Source organism: Rousettus aegyptiacus, unplaced genomic scaffold, assembly GCF_014176215.1.
Source record: "Rousettus aegyptiacus isolate mRouAeg1 unplaced genomic scaffold, mRouAeg1.p scaffold_m13_p_11, whole genome shotgun sequence".
Lineage (NCBI taxonomy): Eukaryota > Metazoa > Chordata > Mammalia > Chiroptera > Pteropodidae > Rousettus > Rousettus aegyptiacus.
In genome coordinates this window covers 18391027-18413706 of record NW_023416286.1, presented here as the reverse complement: position 1 = coordinate 18413706, position 22680 = coordinate 18391027, and the positions used below count along the sequence as shown (strand labels likewise).

The window sequence follows — 22680 nt, the reverse complement described above, 5'->3', positions numbered from 1 at the left end:
TAAAAATATTTACTTGCACGATATATTCAGAAATTAAACATCTAACTAGTCTAGAATGGGTCTATATATAACAAATCTTATTGCAACCTTAGAGGTTGCACCAAAAAACAAGTTTATTATAATTTTAGTGTCAAATCTGTATCTTCTTCCTCCCCCACAATTAAGACTTCATTGTAAATTTATTCTGCCATCCAATAGTATAGTAAAATGTTAACCACTGGTGAATTGGTGTTTATAGTATATAAGTGTTTATTACAGTATCCTTACAAATCTCTTGTAGATTTGAAAATTTTCAAACTAAAATGTTGAGGGAATAAAAGCAAGCTGGTAACTTCTACCTCCAGGGTTGCATGATGGTTCCAAGATGGAAATAAAACAAACACTCTAGGTGAAAAACTTCTGAAGCAATTAGCTGCTTGCTGAAGCTGAGTGGGTATCTAGGTGAACTCTTTCTCTTTCCCCCATGATACCTTCACTTAGAGAATATCAGATCACAGGCCGGAACTTCTCTCCACCCACTTCTTTCTGGCTTCCTCACTTCTCAGCTCTGTTTCCAATTATGGAATACATTTAGCTGTAAAAATCATCTACATTATTGAAATTTCTACAGTAAAAATAACTGGCCCAGAGTCTAAAAGATTGTGGCTTCTTTCTTTCACTGAAACACGTTTTTATAAAATGTGATTTCTGACAACATAATTTTCTAAAAGATTTCAACTGTCAAATTACAGTCAAGTAACTATATAAATATAAGTATGACATAAAAGAAATGATCAATTCTGCTGGTTTGGGGGATGGAGACATTTCAGGCAGCTAAAACTGCATTAAACTAAATGCAAATCAAAATTATGAGCCACCACTTCACACCTACTAGGGTGGCTATAACAGTAATTTACAAAAAGGAATTGGAACCCTTACCGTGGTTATGAAAATGTAAAATGGTGAGGCCACTATGGAAAATAGTTTGGTGGTCCCTTAGAAAGCCAAACACAGAATTATCACATGACCTGGCAATTTTACTCTAGATATACATCCAAAGGCACTGAAAGCCGGGACTAAAAGAGACACTTATATGCCAATGTGTGCCGCAACATTAGCCAAAAGGTAGAAACAATCCTAGTGCCTGTCAATGGAGGAATGGATAAAGAAAATGTGGTAGAGATGTATGATGGAATATTTATTCAGCTATAAAAAAAGAATAAAGTTCTGATACATGCTCCAATATGAATGAACCTTGAAAACATTAGCAATATGAAATAAGACAGACACAAAAGGATTAATACATCTGTATTGTAAGCTTGAAATCTTGAAAAAAACAATTTTTATGACCTTTTAGGCATTGCCTCTTTAGGTCCAATCTAATTTTGTCGCAAGATCAAATTATGATCTGTTTATAAAAGATACCAGCCATCCAATGAGAACTTTTGTATGTATTCTTATCTAGTGGCTACTAATTTTGTAATTGTTGCCATTCTCAATCTATTTAAATAAAAAACATTGGTTAGTATAAAAATAATTTTTATTTTGTGATGGTCAGGAGAGAACTTGTAGCAAGCAATTAAAAACTGAAACAAAATAATTACAGAGGTTATTAGAAATAATTGTCATCTTAACTGCAGTGGTTTTGGAGAAGATCATAATCAAAAGCATCAAAAACAAAAGGACCATTAAAAATGAGAAAAATGAACTAATGAAGATTATTATATGCCTTACCTTATTTATCTTCTCTTTTGGGTGTGACAAGAGATTTGGGAAGTGTGACAGGACATCACAGTTGAGAACAACTTGGGTCTGCTCATCGGTGCCGGTCACAATGTTGCCAACTGCTCTGAGTGCTGCAGTCTGGGTGGAGACAAAATATTTACTAAAAATTTATTTGTTTACAATGAAACTGATTCTGTATGTTTTGTAATCCTGAGAAAATGTAAAAATGCATGAGGTGCATTCTTATACAAAGTATTATTCAGAACTGAGAAGCAATTTTAAATTTTAAAGAAGTCTTATAAAAATGGAAATGAAATAAAAATGTAAAGGTCCATTTTTATCTGTTATGATATTGGCATTACAGAAAGATTTTAATAAAGGCTTGAATGGATACATATTTCCATCTAAAAAGTCACTTTGGCAGAAGTGACACCACTATCAGCCACATACCTAGTTAGAACATGTGGCTGATAGATATCCAAGAGAGAGAAGAAATGCAGTTAGGATGCTATTGCAATTATCTGGAGGAAAGAAAATGAGTCTTGAATTAAATCAGTGGCTCTAGATACATAAGGAGAAGACAGATTTGAAGCTATGTCACCAGAATTGATAGGATTTTGTAATGGAGGGGAAATGAAAGGAGAAATCAAGGTTTCTAGTTTGGACTATGCTGTCTGTCCACTGAAAATTGGGTTCAGTAAAACAGCAGGAGAAATACGGAGGACAGGACTTGGATAGACACAAGTGAAGCCTAGTTGTTCAAGTTAACAGGTTATATACAGCAAACACAATTCCACACAAGAAAAATGTTTCAATACTTACTTGAACTTTTACTTCCTGGTGGCTCAGAAGGGGCACAAGAAATGGCACAACCCCTGAATCAATAACCATCTGTATCTGCTCATTACCTCCATCTGTCAGGTATGATAGAGCCCAAACAGTATCCACAAGAATCTATAGGAAGTAAAAAAGAATTACCAGTTAATGTATTTGTTTGAATGCTTAAGATACCTAACACACCTCCTGGAGAGTGACATAAAAAGTAATTAAATTTAATGTTTTAGCTTGGTTGCTTACCTGATTAATCTATTAAGTAGTAAGGCAACTGTCAATGCCTATCTCAGATCACTCTTCACAGAATGAGACACAGAAGTCTACGGCAACTAATACCTCAACTTCTGCATTAATATATCAGATGAATTTAAAATGGGCAGAAAAGCAATTCTCCCTGCCCTCACAAACTGAGTACCTAGAAATCACAAGGAAACTTTATATACGGAATGAGACCAAATACTATGAGGCATCAAGTCTAGATCAAAAAAAATGATCTCTGTATACTAGGGGTTTTCAAACATATTTAGCAAGATAACAGATTTTTCACACCACTAAAGAGATAAAAGAAAAGACTTGACATTTTAACTTCGTTTGGGGAAAAAATTTGCAAAACTCTTAAAAAATGTCCCCACTTAAAGAGCACAGAGTATAAACTCATCTAATTTTGCAAATAATAAAATGACTCATTCAAAGTCAAAGAGCTTATATGTATATGTAGCTTTCCTTGGTGTCTTCAGAGGAATGTTAAGCATAGGTCTCATCTCACATGAAATCCAGAGATATTAGTTAGCTAAATTAAAGACATTCTGTTGCACTACAATAAAAGCAGTTACCTGCATTCAAATCTCCACATATCCTTCAAAAGAGTATAAAGATGAATAAGAGCAAATAAAGTCACATACAGCCCACACCTTCAGCATTACTAGGAGTTAGAGAACACTACAAATTTCAAAACACCTGTAACAAGAGAAAAAATTAAATTCTAGCTTTTGTCTGGATCTCCTGCCCCAAGCCTGTGTGAAATTTCAGAGAACAGGAGAATAGGAGAAGAGGTGAAGGGCTTAAAGGTAAAACGTCCTAGTAAAACTATTCCACATTAGTGGAACAAAGACCATGTGGTCCGGAAAACCTAAAATATTTTGTGTCCATTACAGAAAAATGTACTGGCACATTTACTAGAGGATGAACTTTATTCAACTAAGAGATGACTGAGGAAATAATTCATTGGAGATCAAAGACTAATACAAAAGAGAAAATAAAGCATACTAAGTAGAAAATAAAACACACAGAAATTAATACAAAATAATACGACAGTTAAAACCAAACCCATCAAGCAATGTGAATGGGCTTAATTCACCTATAAGAAGAAAAAGATTTTCAAACTGGCTCTTAAAATAAAACCCACTCTATACTGTACACAAGAGGCACAAAGTAATTCAGAAAGGCTAAAAATAAAGGGATGAACAAAAGCATACCAAATAAATAAGAAAAAAATAGAGACTTGTCTTTAAGATGAGTAGAATTTGGGCAAAAAATCATTACAAATAACAAAAAAGGCTACTTTATAAAGCTAAATCTCACAATTTACAATGAAGATATGTTATAAACATCTATTTACCAAATAACTGTACAAAACCATACAAAGCAGAAAGTAAAAACATGCAAGAAAAAAAATATCAATAAGATTTCCCACATATTACTGTCAGTTTGAAGGAAGTCGAATAGACAAAAAAAAAAAAAAAAGATATAGATCTTATAAATATAGGCATACCTTGTTTTGCAGGTATTGCTGTTGACCCCGAGAAAGAAGATACCTACCAAGAAGGGCTCCTGGTGGCTAACTAGGCTGGAATTTAAAAATAGAGCCGAGCAATTGTTTCCAAACAGGGTCCTCTCATACAAGCCAGCTTCAGGGAGAAGCCTGCACTGACCTACCTGCCCTGTTGTGTTCCTGTGATAAGACAGCACTTTTATGAGTTCCTGGAACTGTATTTCAAGGAGTAGGCCTGAAACTTTCCTGTCCAATCAGAACTATGCAGCTCATCTTCACTGAACAATCAGACAGGTCCATTATGCCCAATCAGGACAGTGCTTTTTGGACCAATAAGCTGTGAGGATTTGGAGTCCTCATATGCATGAGAACAGACCAATCAGGGATCAGGGGTGGGGACTTCTCAGTATATAAGTCAGCTCCCTCTGGCTTGGGGAGTACATCTTCCCTTTCCACAGAAGACTGTGTTTCCTCAGTTGGAGCTGAAACACCAAAGACATTTTGTCAGAGTAGAGCAGAGCTATCTAGCAGGAGAGAGGCCTGGCTGCAGGGCGGTCTCATAGCATGCTGCTCCACAACTGTGCTCTCATTGCTGAGCTGTAAACTGTGGAGCTTTTCCATAGTCATGCTGTATCACGACTGAGCGGTCTGCACTAAATAGTTTCCTTCTTTACTGCACTCCAAATTGGGAGTTCCTATTGGCACTGAATTGATGCCAACAGCCACTGGATGACCCAGCACGAAGTTTTAAAGCGATGCCTGATCTGACACCATCTTGAAACCAATACATCTGGTGCCAATGTGAGCTGCTTGTGCTTGAGTTGTCTTCCTGGTAGTAACTGAAGGTCTTGGGGTAGGTAATTCCTTTCAGATCCAAGATCTCCCATGCTTTCAGTTGAGGTCTTGGGAGACTTTATGTGGTTTAGGCAGGGGACCCTCATTTGGTCACCTCAGTTCATACATCTGGACCGAGAGGGCCCCTACATACAACTCAGGTTTGGTGCCCAGGATGGGTATCCCTCAGTCAGGTTTGGCACCAGAGAAGGTACTTTCCAGGTTAAGACTAGGCCTTGTCCATAAGGTTTGTAGGAATGCCGCCCATGAGGAGTACAAAATGGGTAACTCTTGCTCTGAAATTCTCATGCTAATCAGCCTCCTCCTGGTGGAGGCAGGGGGACTTTGGCTATTTGCATACACAAAATTGCACTCCAGAAAATTCTGACTGGGTGGTATAAAAATAGTACAAGATGGTCTCAAGCTTTATTGGCCAAGATGAGGTTCCTCTGAAACCCCAAGACTTGTCTATTTGTATGCTTAATTAGAACAATATCGTACAATGAGAAGCCTCTTTAAAACAAACAAAAAACCAAAACAACAACAACAACTGGTACCCTGAGAGCTCTAAATAAAATCAAGAGGCTACTATTGCCTCTCTTAGGAAAAAAATTCTAAATTTGGTAAATGCCTTGATAAATCAAAAAAGGAAACTGGTGCTTGCAAAACTGGAACAAAAAGAAAACGGCTGAAAAACTTTTCCTTTGCTCCTTGCACTTGCAAATGTAAAGCCAGGTTTACTAAGATACCTCAGAGGATCTTCACTTACCAGCTCTCCCTGCCTACACCCTGCTTACCCTCTGCACCCTTCCTTTCCCTGCCCCATCTTCTCTGTCTCCAGGTGGGTGGAAGTCATCTGATGCTCAGGCTTCACCTCCAGAGCCATCTTTCTCCCTACTCCCCAGGAAAGTCTGCCCCTTTTAAAATTCAGGCCTTTTGGGGCCAATTTCTTTACTTTCTGGGCTTTCCAACTTTACTGTGCATACTTGCTTTCCATTTTGTGTTGCTTATGTTTTTTGATAAGCCTATCTTAACAAGAAACTTTAAAGAGAATTTCAAAACCTCTTAGAGACAACAGAATCCATTTTTGATTTTTAAAAACAGCTTTAAAGGAATTCTTACAGCATGCAAAAAACTTTGGCCATCTGAGCAAAACCTCAACTTAGTCCATCTGCCAGAAAATATATTTGGATCCATAATTTTTCTTTTGAATTTTGTATTGTGCTGTCTGTTTATGTACGTCTCTGGTCTGTATGTTATAGATAAAGTATATTTCTACTGCTAGATAGTAATGTTAAAATTAATTTGTAAATTAAAATTTAGATTGTAAAAGGGCCCGATTCAATTGGCTTAAAACAGATGAGCTCTTAGATGAATTGGAGAAATAACAGAAACTAACACAGTTGCTTCTCAAGTGCATGCGATCTTGGATTAATCTTTAGTCAATAAAAACTAGCTTAAGAATGTGGGTTTAATTAAGCAGGACATGCAGTTGTCCACTGCTCTGCTAGTTTTGGACCTAGCCAACCAGATGAGAAACCAGGGTAATAAGTTTGGAGACCTTAGTGTGTTATTTTGAAAGACTAAAAATACGGAAAATACTTCATTAAGACCTAGACAAAACAAAGTCTGATTGGGATGTGATGTTGATAGAAAATGACTGCATATAGAGAATAAGATGTGTGTTTCATAAAAGAAGGTAAGAATACAAATACATTTTTACTGAAGGAATAAGTAATTCTGTACTAAAGTGAATGTTCTAGAATAAGAAAGGAAAAACAAAGGACAAAAGTTGAAAGGTTTATGAAAGATGAGATATCTAAAGAATGTCTCTGGATGTTAACTTCACACATGCTTTAGAGACAACCAGAGTTGAACCAAGTTATAAGTGTGTATTACATTTAATCCTTACATGCAGTAAAGGGTAACTCAGTAAGCCTGGGGTACTCAAATCCTGCACATTCCAAAGAAAGCACTGGTTGTCATCAGCTACTTTGAGATAACCTGAACCCTTGGATTATTCTGCTTGATAACACTATGTATACCTGAGATCTTGGATCCAGACAGAGAGCTTATGCTAACAGTGTGATTTTATGGTGAATACCTCTTTTTGTTTGTCTGAGGCCTTGGGCCATACTGTATCACTCTGCCCTTTGGTAGGGGCCGGAGATTCAGTAGCTAAGGGTCAGTCATGCAGGCTGTTCATGCCTATGTGTCTGACCCTCCAATAAAACCCCCGGGCACCAAAGTTCAGGAGTTTCTCATTGGCAATATTTCATGTGCTGTCACACATGTTTGCTGGGAGAATAAAGTGCTGGCCTTATAACTCCACTGGGAGAAGACAACTGGAAGCTTGAACCTGGTTTCTCTTAAACTCTACCATATGTGCCTTTTGCCTTTGTTGATTTTAATATGTCTCCTTTTGCTGTAATCATCGGTAAGCATAAGTGTTACAGCTTTTCAGTAATTCCTTCTAGCAAATCACTGAACCTGAGGGTGGTCGTGGGGACCCCAACACACTTATCACCAAGTATCACTAACAATCAAGTCTCAGCACGTAACCAATTTGCTGTTAAGCTTCAGCTATTGGGAATAAGCTAGATTTGTATCAAATGTTAGGTAACGCTCAAAATTGTCTAGGCATGGCAAGCCATGGATGAACAAGTTTAACAAGGGCATGAAAACCAAATGTTACAGAATCAGTGCAATTGCAAATTAACTTTAAGAAGCACAGTAACTACAAAGCAAAGGAACCCACCCTGACCTGAATCAGTCCAGATTTCTTCTCTAGTCCTCAAGGTCAATATTTAGGTTTTCTTCTAATGTCACACAGGCATATTAAAGTCTATAAACCACTTAATTATCTCCGCACCTCAACCCAGCTTCTCCCGCATCCTCACTAGTCACTGTCCCATAAACGAAGTCGCTCCAGCTGTTTTATACCCCTCCCTGCTGCTATTCTTGTTTTCTGTTGTGTCTTACCCTAAAACCCAAGTTAGAAAGCTGGGCATTATCTCTGATTCCTCTTTTCTCTCAGCACTCGTAATAAAAACATCAAGTTTTATCATCCAAACATTTCTCGTCTTCCCTTGTCTTTTTATTCCAATGCGTAAGCTCTAGTACTGGTCCTAATTTTCTCTCATCCATACCATAAAATCAACACTGATTTGTCTTCCCAACTCTAGTTTCCGCTAAAATTTACATACCACTTAGTAGTATGAGTTATCAATCCAAACTACAAATTAAAATGATCATTAATCTCTAGCTCCTTACCAGATACATAAAAGGGATATATGGCTCTTAAGGTGGTATAACACTGCATGATCTAGAACTTGCTAAATCTCTGCCCTATTTTTCTTCTACACTTTGTTTCATAACTTAAGCCTCCATCTTTGAACTTTCAAAACTCTTTTCCAGGTTTCTCTTCCCTTGCTACTCCTGCTCAAATGCAAAAAATTCCTTAGAATTCAATTTTTAGCTCTTTTTCTGAATCTTATTCAATGTCCATATTTTTATGAATCCCTTAAATACTGATAAATCTTAAGTGTGTAATGCCTTTTCCCTCTTGGAAACACTGCTGGGGAGGAACAAGGAAATCAGAATTGATGTGCCTGTCCTACGATAAACTCATCATCTTCCTCTACCAGTTGCATCTTTTTCTTTATTCCTTCTGAGAGTTCATAGCATTATTATCCGATCAAACTGCCAAATTAGAAATCAAAGTAATTTTTACTTATCCTCTCTTTGATCCTTTCCTCTCAAAGGTCTACTCACTTTACTTCTTGACACTGATAGTTTTCCTCTCCTAACCATTACTGCTTCTAGTTCATACCTTCATCAGCTTCCTTAAGCCTACTATGATAACAAAATAGGCCTACCCTCACTCAAATGTTCCCTATTTCAAACCAACCATACTGCTTTTACGTTATCTGTCTATAACAGAAGGGAGCACATCATTCCTCTATTATAAAAATCTTCAATGACTCTGTCCTGATTATAAGATAAAATCCAAACTCCTTTACAGAAGATTTAAAACCCTGCAACTTAACTCCTTAACAAATGAGTTGGCTTTTTAACTACCTTTATACATGAAACCTCTCATGTATTTTCTTGAGTCCTGAATATGTCCTCATGTTCCTGAAATGAAATTTTCAACTTGACAAAATCTTACTTACCCTAGTTATATGACTTTAGAGACATTACTTAACTGTTTGCCTCTTCTGCAACATTCGTAAGAGGGAGATGATGACACCAACCTCATAGGATTTTTGTAAGGAATAAATGAGTTAACATGAAGTACTTCAAACAGTACCTGGCATAGTTTAAACCCTCAGTAAGTATTAACTAGTAACGATCATCTTTGTCACCTCTGTCACCACTTCTACCACCATCCTTACTCCCTATAATGCTTATTTTAAATGTGACTTTTGCAGATTGTGGAAGCACATGGTCAATCTTCTATTTTACATTGTGTTCTTGTTTGTTTTCGCATCATATTGTTTAGGTGATCATGGTGTGAAAGAGCATAGGCCTTGGACCTGGCTTCAATTCTCAGCTATAGCTCTTATTCATCATTGTATGACCGCAGTTAGGTTATTTTACATTACCGAGTTTCAAGATCCTTATTTGTAAAATAGGAGAATAAAGTATTCCACAGGTGCTAGTAAGACAAAAGGAGACTATAGAAATAGATTCCACATAGACGGTCACTGACAAAGTACATTCCTTTCATTTTTTTATTTGCTACTAATGTTGAAGCCTTGGAGGGCAGGGTCTCTACGTCTTTATCTTTGTGCATGCAATTCATGGTACAATTCTGGCTTTGGTGGAATAATCTGTGATTGGTTGTTAAACTTGACAAATGTGCCTATAACTACAGTACTTTGCCACTTTAATACTCCTGGCTTTCAAATAAACACAATCGATGGATGGTAGAAACTTTTATTTACCTATAATCAATTCCACAATGTCTTGAGGAAAAGTCTGGAAGGAAATATCAGATATTTTACTTATTTCCCTTTTAATCTTGGCTGTCAGAAAGCACAGAACTAAAACTGGCATTCAATTAGCGAGAAATACTTTTTTTACATATAATTTTTCCTCCTTCCTTTTATATTTATTATCTTATATGTTTTTGCTAAGTCACTTTTCTATACATTTTAAAAATAGAACAGCATATAACTAAAAAGGTTTCATTTAATTTTATAACATTTCAGGCTAATATGTCACAAATAAAAAGTTACTTTAGTTACCTTTAAAAGATTCCTTCCTAAGAGCTTAAAGTCCTAAAATAAACTAGAGGAATGTGGCTTAGTACTTTTATATGAACTATACTGCCTCTTGAGAAATGTTAGCAAAGACGTATTTTCTTCATCCTAATGATATATTACACAATTCTGGCACGCACACACACATACACATGTATGTATTATGCGAGTGTGTAAATAAAGATAAGATTATAAAGACAAACATACAACAAGTCAGAAAGAGATCTCGGCTGGAACAAGAGAAGCCAGATCAATGCTAGAATCAATTCTAGATTCAATGAAATTTACCCGTTTGTTTTACCGCATAGAAGAATAACACTTTGCCCTGCTACATTTAAGAAAATTGTCAGATTGCCTAATAAAATACACTTGCCAGAATATATACAGAAAACAACTAAATCTCAAGTAATAAATCATCTACGAATACATTCGCACTTAAACCTATACTTGATATTCTTGAATATTATACCTCAAAAGATTGTCGTCTGAGATGCAGTGTGGTTTCATTGAAAGTGCTCAAGATCTGTCATCAGAAGATCTGTTCTGAATCCCGACTCACAAGCTCTGCAACTCTGAATAAGTTACTTAAACCTTTCCTGAGGCTCAGTTTCTTATTTTGTAAAATGGGGACTATAATATCTAGCCTACTTATTTTAAGAATCAAATGAGATTTAAAATAATATGAAGATGCTTTATAAAGGTTTAACCACCTTATAAATATTAATACTTAAAAACACTAATGATACAGATAAATATATAAACTACATACATGATATTTTCTCTCGAGTTAGCATTTTGCCATCTGGATGATTTGAGCTATAAACTTAATTTAACCTTAATCCTATTTCTGAAAATTACTTATGCACTATGGAAGTTAGACAAGTTAATATGTGGACACTTATTAAAAGTCTAAAGAATAAAAAATTTTTAGTTTCATCAAGAGCAAAATCCCAAATCTAAGCTTCTGCTTTACTTACGTTTATGTCCGTATGGTATATGAGGACACATAAGGCTGGCAAAATCTGAGGAAAGAAGATAAACAATAAGTAACACTAGAGTTGAAGAATATATCTTTGTAAAAATGAATAACTGTGATACAAAAAACAGTAAATACTACTTGCAGGGCAAGAAAGACAATATTAAATTTGTTTGACTATTAGGAAAATGAAAATCTGATCAATTCAATCTGAAAAACCAAAACATTTCAGACGTCTAATTAAAATATCCAAATACATCTGGCAGAGATTAATGTACCTTAAAGGAAAAACATTTGTTTTCAGCAACCTTCATTATGACATATAATGTCAAGTGGAAAGAATGGAGATGCAAGTATACAGTACAGCTATTTTAAAAAGCTTTTCTTAAAACTGTCATCATTGTCTCAACCTGTTTAAAGTGAAAATAAGATTTTATTTAATAAGTTACTTGAGTCGAATCAAAGTTTTTGAGTTCAAATTTAGTCAAGAAAATTATAACCAGTATAAAGTATAAAGGTTGTTTGTAAAATTCAGCCCTTACAGATCTTTTTTTAAAATCTGGGTGGGAGGGCACATTGGGTAGGAGAATCACTTTACTAAATACATTTTCCTTAACAGCAAAAGGAAGCAAAACCCGGCAAAAAATATAAATTTTATAAATTCAGAGTCGACATTTTTCCTCACAGTCAAGTGATCAAAGGTTATGTAGGATTTTTAAAATCTGAAAAATACTTAGGTTCATAAATGAGATGTAAAAAGAAGTTTTTGCTTTGTTTTAATTGTAGATTTAACACTGTCACACATTTAAGAACACTAACTTTGTCAGGAATCAAAGGCTTAATGCAAATTCACTCAAGAACATTTGCATATAAGTACACTAGTTTTATCCAGCAATTTATTTTTTTAGTGTTAAACTGACAATGCAGTGTACTAATAAAACTGATCTATTTTCTTTTCATGAAAATAGTGATAAAAAAGTAAGAATTAGGGTGAACTGCCATTTTTTCAGGTGCCATAAGATATTTTTTCATAAGAATCAAAAATTAAACGACACATTACTTAACAAATCTCATACCTGCAATGAAATCAGTACATGAATAACTTCAATTCATGTGCATGAAAATGTAAAGCATAAACATAGGGAAAATATACCATCTGGCCTTTGCAATTCTTCATTTACCTCCTGAACTGTCTCCATAGGCGGTGGGGGGTCCTTATTCCTGCAGAGATTGACAATGACCCATGTGACGTTCCGAAGGAAGGTGATGGGGATGGAGGGATTGATGAAGGACAGAAGAGGTTTGACAACTCCCAGTGATATGACATAATCTCTACATTGAGGACCATCACCTACAGAAATGAAAATTGTATTTAAAAAAAAAAATTACATTCAGGATGAGAAAGTCTGAAATGTATGCAATGGCTCATGTTGGGACACTGATGTTCTATGTTTCCTCACCGTTAGTCAAGGTTATCAAGTGTTGCTGTTTCTCCAAACTTTGATTTGAGGGGACACAAATTTAATCTACCAATTCCGATAGCAAATTGCATATCTGTTTCAAAGCGGTACCATTTTAAGTCAATACTTAGAAGACAAGAAGATTATCAACCCACGTTAAAATCAGAGGAAACATAGTATGTAATGGCTATGCCAATGTAGGAAAAAAGTTAATTAAGATTCTTAGTTAAGAGTCTTTCAAACCTAAATACAACTTACCTATAATGTTTCCTAATGCCCATACTGCTTGTTCACAAACATTCTGATGTGGCGAATGGAGAAGTCTCAGAAAAAGAGGTACGGCATCTATAATAAAGAAAAGCTGATATTTAGACTGCAAAATGTTAAAGTCTATAGACTAAAGCCTAAATAAGCTGATAAAATACACAGAACCTGGCACACTGTAGTTGCCCAATTATAGTTCACTAAATGAACAAATGGGGCAAATACTTTTACCCTAAAAATAATTTTAGTATTTTCTCCTAGTAATAGTTGAGTAACACACCTATTAATAGTATATATAAGTTGCTATTATGTCATTAACTTAAAAAATCCAGCAATTTTTCCTATAATGCATTAAAAAAGGGAGTTCCTACTCCAAACACATAACCTTAGAATATAATACTTTAATCTATGTGACCCCAATTGCTGATATGCGATTAATTAAAGAACTGATTATTCCTATATATCAGGCCTACCTTATATTTTAAAATAATTTATCATTAGAATCCTTATTTTTTATATAACTTACATGTTAACCCAAATTCTAAAACACTGGTATTATATTCATTCCAGGTAGAAAACTAAGTATAAGCCAGATAACTTTTTCTTAAATTTCATTCAGTTGTATACTCCTCTAGGATTTTTGCTGTATCTCTGACCTATCTGTGTTATTTACTTAACATTTAAATTAAAATTGACTTACCCTTTTAACAGCTTTATTGAGATATAATTTCCATACACTATAATTTATCTAAGTGTACAAGTCAATGGTTTTTACTATTTATAAAGAGCTGTACAGCCATTACCACAATCTAATATTACAACATTTCCATCACCCTTAAAATATATCTCCTACCCAGAGCGGCCCTCCCCAGCCCAAGGCAACCATTTCATCTGCTTTCTGTTTCTATAGATATTCCTATTTTGGACATTTCATATAGATAAAATTGTATAATAAGTGTTGTGTGTGTGTGTGCATGCGCGCACGTGCGTGTGCATTTGGCTTCTTTCACTTAGCATAAGGTTTTTGTGGTTCATCCACGTCATAGTGCATATCCACATTTCACTCGTTTTTACTACTGAAGAGCATTCAATTATGTACCACATTCTGTTTATCTACTTATCTAATGGATATTGGGGCTATTTCCATTTGTGGACTATCATAAGTAATGCTCCTGCAAACATTTGTGTACAAGTCTTTGTGTGGACAGATTTTCATCTCCTGGTTCTATCTAGTAGTGGAACTGGTGGGTCATATTATATAACTCTATGATTAACCTTTTAATAAACTGTTTTTCCAAAGAGGGCGCACCATTTTATATTCCTGCCAGAAATGTATGAGGGTTTCAATTGACTGACACCTATAATTTAGTTAATTTTATTTTTCACCTCTGTAAATAAAAGGCAAGTATCACCACAAATAAAGCTAACCAAAAAGTTAAAAATGAAAACAAAAATTGTTATTAAATTATATCTACTACTCTCTATTGAAAGCCCTAGTCTAAAATCTGTTCCCTTTCCGATACAATTAACATCTAACTGGAAGCTGTTGCCTTGACATTACTAAAATATCAAAAAAGAAAAGTGACAGAAAATAGTATTCTCACTATGTCATTCAACATAGTTTATTGCTATATTGTATACTACTTAAAATTAGGGTACGACTTAAAAGTCAGTTTAGTGTCCTACATTTTAACAGTACTTGGTGACATTTAGTTTTTTTCGAAGAGCTTTTGTCAGTTTGGTCAACACACTAACAGTAGTTATTCCATCCTGAGGTAGCAATAATTTTAAAAACATGTATGTTATAAGCTAAAAGGCATAAGCTGCTCAGCACTTTGGAAGTATCAGAAACAGAAATTTTACAACCTGTTATCAGGAGATGGTCTCTATCCAAAATGATAAAAGTCTACTCACTTTTTGTAACCATGATTAAAATTATTTAATGATAGATTAATGATACCTAAGGGAAAGATATGAACCATCAAAAGTAACTTATAAAATTCACCAGTTAAAAATTTTACAACATAAAATTTGCTCTTTACACTAAAACTCTACTTCCTTGTCTTTATTTAAAAAGAAAAGTCCAGCGAGTTAGGAAGCTAATTTACTTACTAGACTGTACAACAGCTTGAGTCTGTGCAGAAGTTCCTGATGCTATATTAGTTAACGCCCAAGCAGCTTCAAACTGTAATGAAGGACTGTAAAAAATAAAAAAAAAATCTTTAGGCACGTTATTCCCACTTAAATATATGACCTGCAGATCTATATGGTATCCTTTACCTTAGCCTTGAATTTCACCTTATTTATATCCAACTGCCTGTTGGGTATTTCCAACTGCCTGTTGGGTATTTTACTGGCTTCTAAAGTCAGTCAACACAAACCTACTTCTTTATGTCTACTGGCAGCTGCAATAATGTAGCCAGCCAGTCATTATTTTCCTTGACTCCTTCTTCTCTTACAACATAATCAATAAATCATACCAATTTTACCTCCCAAATGTTTCTTATATTTATAGCATCACTCCTAATATCACTGTGTTAATTGGGGCCCTCAATTTCTCACTTGAATCACTCACTGTTACAGCCTCTAGTCTGGTCTTAAAGCTGGAACCCCATCTGACTCTACTATATTAACTGCTTTACATACTGGAGATATTATAATATAGGCTGCACAATTTTGCTGAAAGGATGAGATCATTATAATTTGCAATAGTGATAGAAGACCCCACAAAGAAAGTAAAAACTGAACTAACTAGCTTATCAAAGATAGATAAAGACAGAAAGGCACTAACAGCTGGAAATACAAATAAAAGTATCATGGGTGGATGATCATGATCTGTATAATGATTAGAAATAGATCAAGAGAGCTGAAGCCAGGAAGGTATGCAAAAATATAATAGGGGATGAAACTGGAAGGGTTAAGTTATCTAAAAGTGTGTGTTGGTAGAGTGGGAATTGTGAGGAAGACGACTCAAATCCCAAGGTTCAGAACTTGAAATTTATTCTATAGACATACTAAATATAGAATACTACTTAAAAGAAAGTGAAGAAAATAATGTTGGAGGCCACGGTATGCAGAACGGATTTTAAAAAGGTGAAAAGCTGATGTAGGAAAGACCTGTCAAAAGGGAATTATAGCTGAAAGAATATAAATTCCTTTAAAGAGAATACAAAACTGGGAGGAGGTGGTAGTGAGCAAAAACTAAACAGAGCCAAAGGTTAGGGACTCAGAAAAACACTCTATAAATATTGAGGAAAGAGAGTGAGCTTGTTAACATCAAAAGGTTAGAGAAATACAAGAAGAAAAAGGTTCAAGGAGAATAAATGTCATCAGAGATACAGCAAACAGTGAAGTTAAAGAGATGGGACAGATGAGAAAACAGAGCAGTAGACAAAAACTACATGATGAATTTTGGCAAAAAGCAGGGACTAAACGGATATCAGAGGTAGAGAAGAACTAAAAGATTAAGGTCAAAGATGATGAGACAGTATATGCTGTCCCAGACTAGAAAGAGAAAGGCCTGACTAGGTGGTTTGGCAAAATACTAGAAATGAAGGCCTTAAAAAAGAAAGCGAAAAGATGTAAAAAATAAAATTACAAAGCCAAGTAAAGTCTTCTAGGACATCATTTGAGAAAAAAAAAAGGAGATATAGAAAAAATAAATGAGTGCAAAAAAAAAAAAACCCAATAAATGAACATTTATAAGCTTGATAGTGTTTTGTATATATTATTTCCAGTCCTCACAAACAATTTTTATTTTTTAAAATGCAGTAAATTTTAATTTTCTGAATGTTTTCGGAAAGAATTATCAGAAACATCCTCCAGTAATGGATAATCCATTTACCCCCAGTGAACCAGATGTGTGTGCTGTGAGGTGGCAATGAAAGACGAAGCTCCTCTGTGGAGGTGGTACTCTCGATGCATAAGCACCCCCTCTCCACATGAGGAGTAGGAATGACAAGAAGGGGCTGAGGGTCACCTTTCATATTTCATCAGCCATCAGTGTTTTCATAGTACATGAGATGACTGATTTCAGTTTTACAACAATACCGATATTTATTCTGAAAGGTAGCCCTATCTTCCCAGTAGCAGATATTAACAACTTCCAATATGATTTCTAGGAATAATTTGCAGTTGTGAAACATGCTTTAGAAAAACACTTCCAGGCTGAAGTGGGTAAAGGGGATCAAATATATGATAGCTGAAAGAAACTGGACTTTGGGTGGTGAACACACAATAGAATATACAGATGTCAGTCAAATGATAATGTACATTTGAAAATTATATGATTGTATTAACCAATGTTACCCCAATAAATTTAATTAAAAAAGAAAAGAAAAACATTTCCAGCAGTCTGTGCAAGATTTATTCCTATTTCATCATCAGTAATAAATGCACTTATTGCTGCAGAAACTAAATTATTCTGCTGCAAATTTTAAGACTGCTGTCAAAACCACCAAGTACTTAGTATGGCAGCTGTGGGTCTGACATCAGCGTGATCTTAACAGAAACCTTTGACAAGGTGGAGCTGGTCTGCACAGAGACCCCACCCTAACTCTGCCCAGTAGCCCCACTTCCTCCACAGTGCTGGGGACTGATCCCACCACCCAATTTTTATAGATGAGGGTATCTGAGGCTCCAAAGCCACTTGGGTTTTGGTTAACAGTAAACTCTGGATTTAAACCAGGGTCTATCTGGCTCCAAAGTCTAAAGTCAGAAACCACTGAAATTTTTCTGTTTCTGTTTTGAGTAGTAGTTACACAGGTCTGTATATTTTTTACCATTCTTATCTCTTTATAAGCTTTTTCATGGACACACCCACACAAGTGAGTGTATGCCAAAAAACTGGAAAGTAAAGGAAAAAATGATGAAGCAGATCAAGAACAAAAAGGGGGCCTTAAAGATAGAGACAGAAGTTTTTAAAGAGTTGAAATAAAACTTACTTTTACTTAAATAAATCTTGTTATATAAAATATACATGATAGTATTTAAAAAGTGTTAAGGACTTTTAGAGTGGTGGTGGCGGCGCACAATGGAAAACCCTGAGTGGCAACATTTATATACCATAATTTTTATCTACTCAACTGAAAATTCCTTAGATAATATTTAGCAAAATATCCCAAATTTTAGTCTAAATGTTCTAAAATGCAAAAACAACATTTGCTCTAAAATTTTTTGGAGTTCAGACTTACATTCTCCCCAGTGAATTCAAATTAATGAGGTTTAAGATACAGCATATCGGGATATCCCTAAACACTAAAAGAAATGGGGCTGGTACCTCAAAAGATACCAAGTGGTATTTTTTCCTTTCTATTCTGGAAAAGCCTAACTTGACCTCTTATTTTTAATTTACCACGATAAAAAAGCATGATGTTAGAAAACTAATCATGGGTGAAGTTCTGTTAAAGATTTCACAGATTAGTGGATCGTCTGGAATATTCTTATGGTAAGAAAGAACCACTCAGGTCTGGAAACCATTCATGTTGACTCAGTCATAAGGTTAATCTATATATAGACTCATAAGCAAAGAGTGACTCAAACACTATTTGGGTTGTTTTAAAGTATTACTTAAAAAAAACCCACTAATGAATAAACACTCTAAGTATTTGAGATCAGTTAGAACAGACAATAAACAGAAACTAAAATTTTCCTAGAAAATATACACACACTTAAACTAAAAAGAGAAGCACTTTAGGTCTGTTGAACAGGATCACAGAATGAGAAAATTACATAAAAATGCATAACGAATAAAAAACATAATAAATGCAAAACCAAATTGAATCCATTAGTTAAATAAAAATTCTAAATTTTCAGTTAATTGAAAAAAAAAAGTGAACAGGGAATCAAATCTATACTTACTTATCATCCCTTTCTAGACATTTGACTAGAATTGGTAAAATCCCAGATTTTATTAGGTCATCGATTGGTGGGTTTCTGTCACTGGATAAAAGCTTTCTAGGAAAAAAAAATATAAGAATCTATTATAATTTTCAAACTACAAACAGTAATAACAATGTACTACTTCTAGACTATCAGATACAACACCCTACGTGCGACGTAATTTCTCTAGACAAATTAGTATTTACCTTGCAGCCTGGACAGCACTCAACTGGACCACTGGGTTATCACTTGTGGCATTCTGCAACACCGAATGTAAATTTCAACAACAAAAAAACTTTAAAAAATATCAATTTAAAAATATTTCAAAATGAGAATATTAAATAACATACCTGCAATATAGCTTCTAGTGTTACATTTTGCTTAAAAAGAAAAAAAGATAGTTCAGCAAAAAGTTTATCTACTAAAGTTGCAAGTTAATATACCTTAATTATCATTGTACAATTGATCTTAGATTAAAAATGAAGTTTTCTGGTTTAAGAATAAGGTAACTTACTGCTTTGAAATCAGCATCAACATCTGAATCTTCTAAACTTTCTTCTTGGGGAACATTTCTTTTTTTGAGTAAGTGTTCATCTCTTTTGTTCTAAAAGGCAACCAATAAATAGTTAAGAAGTCATGAAGTATACTGTTCATAAAAAATTCATTAAACTTATTTCAACTTTATCAGGTAATTGTGAAACAAACATTGAATCTCTACATAAGAATGATATGAATTAAATGTGCTTACTGCAAAGCAATGACAGGCCACATTCTAGGTTTGGTAACAAAATTAACAGGTCACAGTCCAACTGTCACACACACACACACACACACACACACACACACGCACGCGCACAATTTATTAAGCACTAATCGCTATTACCAAAACTATGCTTCCCGATTTTTAGTGAAGATTTAAATTTGGGGATGCATTATTATTATAGAAGTCTAGAAAATATATTTCAACTAGTAAGCTAGCTTTTCTACTTATTGTTAATGGTTGCCTGAAGCAATTTATTAGAAAGTCAGCTTCTTAATAATGGGAAAGAGTTCAGTGCACCATATTATGGTTTGTATGCTTGTTGGGACTGTGGGGAATGGAACTTCACTAGCATAAATGCCACCTACTTGCCATTATCTCAGATTTAAACTCTTGCTATCTGGCTTTTATAAACAAGAATTCTCTACTAGCAAATACACTTCTACATTTTATGGGATTTCGATTGTCTGTAATGGCAACCTGAGCCATTTCACATAATATGTAACTTCGGGTAAATCACCAATTCTCTCTGTTTTTAGTTTTACCACAGAATTAAACCAAAATAAATCAGATAAGATCGAGTGATTTCTAAGATGCTTTTCAACTTAAAACTTGAAAGGGTACACTATCTAGTCTTGACAGAATATTTACAGAAGTAAATATTTACAGAAAGTTATTTACAGAAGTAAATATTTACAGAAAGTTATTTACAAGGCATTAATATTGACGTTAAAATACAGATCAAAAGACAGGTAAAACTAGAATACATCTATCTGAAGCTTACTGGCTTATCTGCATGACATCTACTTTTGTGCTAGTATAAGCAAGCATGTTTAAGCAAACATGCATATACATATGCCAATCATTAGATCACCAACATAATTCTTTAGTAATTACTCAAGTAATTACTAAAAATAATTCTGCATTGTTTTTAACAGCTCTTGCAAATATTAAATTCCATGGATTAATACTTAATAGTCTCAAGTGTCTTCTCACAAAATATTTATTAATTTACTGTGGGAAAACTTGGCAGACAGCATTGCAATCCTGTGACAAAGGTTATGATCATGGGTAAAGGACAAATCAACACTGTGTGCCTTCCAATCTGATGCACTGAGAGAACAATATCACTTCTGTGGTATTCCTGAACAAAAGAATAACCATCACCACCACCACTTGAGAAAAGTGAGGCAAACCCATATCTGCAAGAAACTAGTTTTCATTCTTCAAAAACAAAATCATGAAAGATAAAGACTGAGGAACTGTTGGTCTGGAGACTAAAGAAATATGAGAACTGCAATGTCTAATCCTGGACTGGATCTTAGACTTATACAGAACATTATGGGGAAAAACTAGCAAAATAGGAATTGGGTCTATGGATTACAAAGTAAAATTTCATCTATGTTAATCTGACAAATGCACTGTGGATACACAGGAAAGTATACGTTTTTATAAAATATTAACCTATGTATTAAGGGTAACAGGCATCATGCCTGCAACTTAAATGGTCCAAGAAAAAAAAATCCGTATGTGTATACATATATAAATGTATAGATATACACATACATATATATACATATATATATATATATAAATTATATAGAAAGAATAAGGCAAACATGGAAAATGCTCACAATCAAGGAAGCTGGGGGCTGAATGAGGGTATACAGTGTTTTTTCCTGTACTGTTCTTGCAACTTTTAAATTTTTAAACTGCAAGTTTGAAACTTTCAAAATTTAAAAAAAATTATGTACATACTTTGTGATTTGTAACAGTTAATTTTAAAATCTATTATATGGTAATTTTTAATATCTCTTGGAATTTTATCCATTTTAAAAGTTTCAACAGTTTATCTATCGACAGATAAACAAAACAAAAATTCTTCTAACCCTAATCCCATTCTATTTTCACTCTCTGTTTTCCTATAACTTTTCCAGAGCCTGAATAATCAAGCTTCTAAAGGCCTTTTAGGAATCTTCCTTCACTCCTCCTACTCCCCCCAGGTATTGTTAAACTTAGAACTTTGCAAGGATAAACATATAGTCCTTCAAGTCCTGGGGTATACCTTTCTTGAAATTTAAAAAAATATGTTCATTTTATTTAGAATTTTTTCCACCTATATCCATAAATGAACCCGGCTTACTATAAGCATCTTTTCTCACGCTGTCTTGGTCTGGCTGTTGAAGCCATAATTTTGCTAGTCTTGTAAAATGAAATGGGAAATGTTCCCTTTTTACCTTGTCAGAAATCATTTAATAAGGTTAAATTATCTGTTCCTTGAATGTTGGCTGGAATTTCATTGGAATTTGCTGGAATTTCTTTTTTCAGGAGAGTGGGAGAGGTTAATTTTTAGCTACTGATACAATCAATATCTTTATTTTTATATCTACTTGGGTTTTTCATTTCTTAAGGCAACTGGGTAAATTATTTTTCCACTAGGAAATTGTCCATTTCACATGTTTTAAAATTTATAGGCATAAATTGTTCATATTCAAATTGTAAATTGTTTGCAAAAATGGCTATAATTCCTCTTCCTAAATCCATGTGTCTGGGTAGTCTGGTCCTGTTCCAATTCTAGGTGTGGCTGTGTAACTTGCTTTGGCAATGAGACATTAAGCAAATGGACTTTAGAAGTGTGTACACATCCGAACATGTTCTCTCCTCTCTTGCTGTTCTTACAATTCTAAAATCACTATGTGAACAAAACTGGGGTGGCCTGATGGAGGATGAGGCTATGTGGTGAACAACCTAGGTCTCAGCCAACAGCCAGAAACTTGAGTGAGACCATCTTAGATCACCTAGTCACCAACAAACCTGTCAGCTGACCAGAGGAATGAGGGAGCCCAAGGGGTCAGCTGAACTGGTCTAGACCAGAAGAATCACTTTGCCAACTTACAGAATTATTAGCAGAATAAAATGGCTATTATTTT

At 34.6% G+C, this 22680-nt stretch overlaps 1 protein-coding gene across 1 annotated transcript in view; it reads right to left on the bottom strand.

Annotated features, from left to right (window-relative positions):
• KPNA3 (karyopherin subunit alpha 3) overlaps positions 1 to 22680 on the bottom strand; it is an 85562-nt gene that overhangs the window by 6049 nt on the left and 56833 nt on the right. The window contains exons 3-12 of the mRNA XM_036228554.1: positions 19505 to 19594; positions 19341 to 19370; positions 19197 to 19249; positions 18970 to 19065; positions 15223 to 15308; positions 13105 to 13191; positions 12568 to 12737; positions 11388 to 11432; positions 2527 to 2658; positions 1714 to 1842 (exon numbers count right to left, since the gene is read on the bottom strand). Coding sequence (XP_036084447.1) covers positions 1714 to 1842; positions 2527 to 2658; positions 11388 to 11432; positions 12568 to 12737; positions 13105 to 13191; positions 15223 to 15308; positions 18970 to 19065; positions 19197 to 19249; positions 19341 to 19370; positions 19505 to 19594 — 918 coding nt within the window. The remainder of the gene's footprint in view (positions 1 to 1713; positions 1843 to 2526; positions 2659 to 11387; positions 11433 to 12567; positions 12738 to 13104; positions 13192 to 15222; positions 15309 to 18969; positions 19066 to 19196; positions 19250 to 19340; positions 19371 to 19504; positions 19595 to 22680) is intronic.